Raw genomic sequence first — 3,402 nt, 5'->3', positions numbered from 1 at the left:
TTCGTCGAGTTTGGCTTGACGGATCATGCTCCTGTTCCGTCGGATTGATTCGCGAAGTATACAAGGCTTAGCTATCTCGAATGTGCACTAACAGGTTCACATTATATTATTAATACATATCATGCAATATTCAAAACACGTTTCATTATAACATGTGCACAGTTACAAGTCAAACACATCAAACAGTCAAAGTCAATGGTCAAAGTCAACGTGCATTTAAAGTCGAAAGGTCGAGTTGTCACACCTTAGGAGCCCTCCTAGGCTGTCTCGGGCAAGAATCATCTGAATGACCAAACACCTTACAATGAGCACACCTAAGAGGACTCCATTCATATTCTACCGACAAAATCACTTTACTAAAGCCTTCCCCCTCCAACTCTGGAACTGCAATAACTATCTCCTCCTTAAACCCATTTTCAGCTGAAATTTCTACTAACGCTCTCACGTAGCTACTCCTTCCCCAATTATCTGTGCACATAGATGAAGTGTACGTGTCCAACATCTTAGGCTCACCAATAGCCGTAGCAATCATACTCAATCCATCCTCCGTATACGCAGCAATCGGAACATCATGGATTTTAACCCACACTTGCAACTTCTTTACTTCCTTCTTTTCTAACTTATAAGTAGGAGACCAAATATGCAAAAACATAGGCTGAGATCGGATAATCCAAGGACCTTCTTTAAGAAAATTCAACATACCAGCTTCATCAGCAAACTTAAAGAAAAAGAACCCATTAGCATTCATCATTGATTTCTGTAATCCAAACCTCTTCCACTGGTTCTTCACAAAATAGTCCACAACCGGATATGCAACTCTGTCCCCTAGGAAGTAACCATACAGAGTGTTCGCTAATTTTTCTTGAACTGCTCTAACCGAATCACGAGGAAGTACCACATCACACCCCTCATACGTAACAGGGCTAGCAAGAGATCTGAAATTTACCTTAACAGGTTTGGCTGCTAAAACCGAATCTACATATGACATCGGTTTTGAGTTGTTACCACCATCACTACGATTCCCCTGGATGTTTGCACTATCTTCCAGATTTTCCGAAACTGTAGTCTCTGGCCTCACAATCTCCACAGGGGCTTGGACAGACGAACTGAACAGTTCTTCAAGAATGTTCGGTTTCCTTGGTTCAGTTTGAGGCATCTGAACTGTACCCCTGCGAGGCTTCCAAGTATTACCCTCAACATCAATCACTCGGTTGGCAAAATTATCAAAAGATACTGAAGGTTTTCCGCGATCAACCGGGGAAAACACCCCATCTGATTTATTGTCACCCATTCGTAACCCTCCAGCCGGCACAGATTTGAAGCCCTAATCTGAATAAGCAAACACAGAATACCAAAACGGCGGCCAAGGTCTGAACAAGAGCAATCAGTGCCGAAACCCTAATCAGCCGTACCCCACAATCAGAAAAACAAGTAAAATACGGAACCCTAAAGCAAAATCGGATTTCAATTGATACTCTTCTAAGGATCGATTAAAGAACCCTAATATGATTATCAAGATCAATCAAGACTAGCCTCACCTCCACAATCAGAAAAGACAGTAAAAAACGAAACCCTAAAGCAGAACTCAAATCTGATTTCAATTGATAATCTTCTAAGGGTCGATTAGAGAACCCTAGGATGATTACCAAGATCAATCAAGACTTGATGATGATGAATGACTTTTACTATTTACTTATATGTTCAATATGATTGGTGGCTTGATCCTGGTCATGTCACGCCTCCAAGCGGTGGTACTCCGCGTGTGGATTTTGGGGGTGTGACAGTCACCTTCATGGATACTTTCCTTGTAAGAGGGGGTTGAGACAGGGGGACCCGATGTTGCCATATTTATTCACACTTATCATGGAGGTCCTCTCCTTATTGCTTCAACAAGTGGTTGTCCCCAACTCGTCTTTTAAATTCCATCATCATTGTGCCAAGCAGAAAATTATTAACGTATCTTTTGCGGATGACCTATTCATTTTCGTACATGCTGACACGGGATCGGTGAAAAAGGTTAAAGAAGTACTGGAAACTTTTACTAGTATCTCAGGCTTATTTTTTTCGAATGTCCCTAATTCGATGAAGCAGGAAATTCTTACATTGATGCCGTTCCAAGAAGGTAGTATCCCTGTTCGGCATCTTGGAGTTCCTCTAATCTCCACAAAGCTCATTTTTAAAGATTGTAAAATTTTGATTGACCGAATGGAGAGCAAAATACTAACTGGATGACTAAATCATTGTCATTTGCGGGTCGTCTTTAGCTTATTAACTCGGTTCTTTCCTCTATGCATATTTATTGGGCCTCCGTATTCATCCTCCCAGCTCGTGTAATCTCTGAGTTGGAGAAAAGGATGCGGCGGTTCCTGTGGAATGCAGGCTCTCAAGGTAGAGTTCGAGCAAAAGTTGCGTGGGCTGATGTATGCTTGCCTAAAAACGAGGGAGGTTTGGGTATAAGAAGTGTGATGGATGTTAATAAAGCTCTCATGGCGAATCATATTTGGAGTATAATTTCAAAAAGGAATTCTTTATGGGTTCAATGGATCCACTCTTATAAGCTAAAAGGTCGGTGCTTTTGGGATGTTCCGTGTCGGGGTAGCATGAGCTGGGGATGGAGGAAGATGTTGTCCATCCGTAACTTGGTGCGGCCTTACATTGGGTTTTCTATTAGAAGTGGTTCTTAAGTGAATGCTTGGAGTGATAATTGGTGTCATTTGAGTCCGATCCGATCTTTTATTTCTCCAAGAGCTATAGCTAATGCGGGTCTCAATCTGCAATCCACTGTGGCTGATCTTGTGGATGATTCTGGTCACTGGAGATGGCCCCAAGCTTGGTATGACTTATACCAGGTTTTAATAAATCTTCAAGCTCCAACTCTAGTGCATAATGTGGACGATAAACTCACCTGGAAAGACTTGGAAGGTAAAGATTTTTACTTCAGCTTGGCGGAAGTCTGGAACAATATTAGGTTTCGAGTTGATGCAGTTCCATGGACCAACATGGTATGGTTTTTGCAGTGTATTCCGAGACACTCGTTTCAGATGTGGTTAGTGATCAGGAACAAGCTCAAGACTCAGGATCGCTTAACTATCTGGGAAGCAGGAAGTGATACGAATTTGAGGCTTATGTGTTGTCCTCTATGTAGGTATGATCGAGATTCTCGAGACCATTTGTTCTTTCAATGTGCCTTTGTGTCGCAAGTTTAGAACATTGTTAAAAAGATGGTGAAATTGGATAGTGTTGATGACTCTTGGCAGTCCATCGTTGCATGGATGGAGCAAAATGATGGCTCAAAGAAGATAGACATTATTGTTAGTAAGCTGGTGATTGCGGCATCTTCTTATTTTATATGGAAAGAAAGAAATAACCGGCTGTTCTCTAATAACCATCATACGGCTGCTA

General features: G+C 41.7%; 1 protein-coding gene across 1 annotated transcript; it reads right to left on the bottom strand.

Annotated features, from left to right (window-relative positions):
• Positions 1-238: 238 nt before the first annotated feature.
• On the bottom strand, positions 239-1,291 carry LOC110914536. Its single transcript, XM_022159326.1, has one exon. It carries the CDS (start codon positions 1,289-1,291, stop codon positions 239-241), a length of 1,053 nt encoding a protein of 350 aa, XP_022015018.1.
• Between the last annotated feature and the right edge of the window lie 2,111 nt (positions 1,292-3,402).

This window comes from Helianthus annuus, chromosome 15 (assembly GCF_002127325.2).
Source record: "Helianthus annuus cultivar XRQ/B chromosome 15, HanXRQr2.0-SUNRISE, whole genome shotgun sequence".
Lineage (NCBI taxonomy): Eukaryota > Viridiplantae > Streptophyta > Magnoliopsida > Asterales > Asteraceae > Helianthus > Helianthus annuus.
The sequence above is the reverse complement of the archived record's forward strand: the minus strand, read 5'-3'. Positions and strand labels throughout refer to the sequence as shown.

Bases quoted from the DNA above. Each gene is read 5' to 3' on its own strand.
- LOC110914536 (XM_022159326.1), bottom strand. From the start codon at position 1,291: ATGGGTGACAATAAATCAGATGGGGTGTTTTCCCCGGTTGATCGCGGA.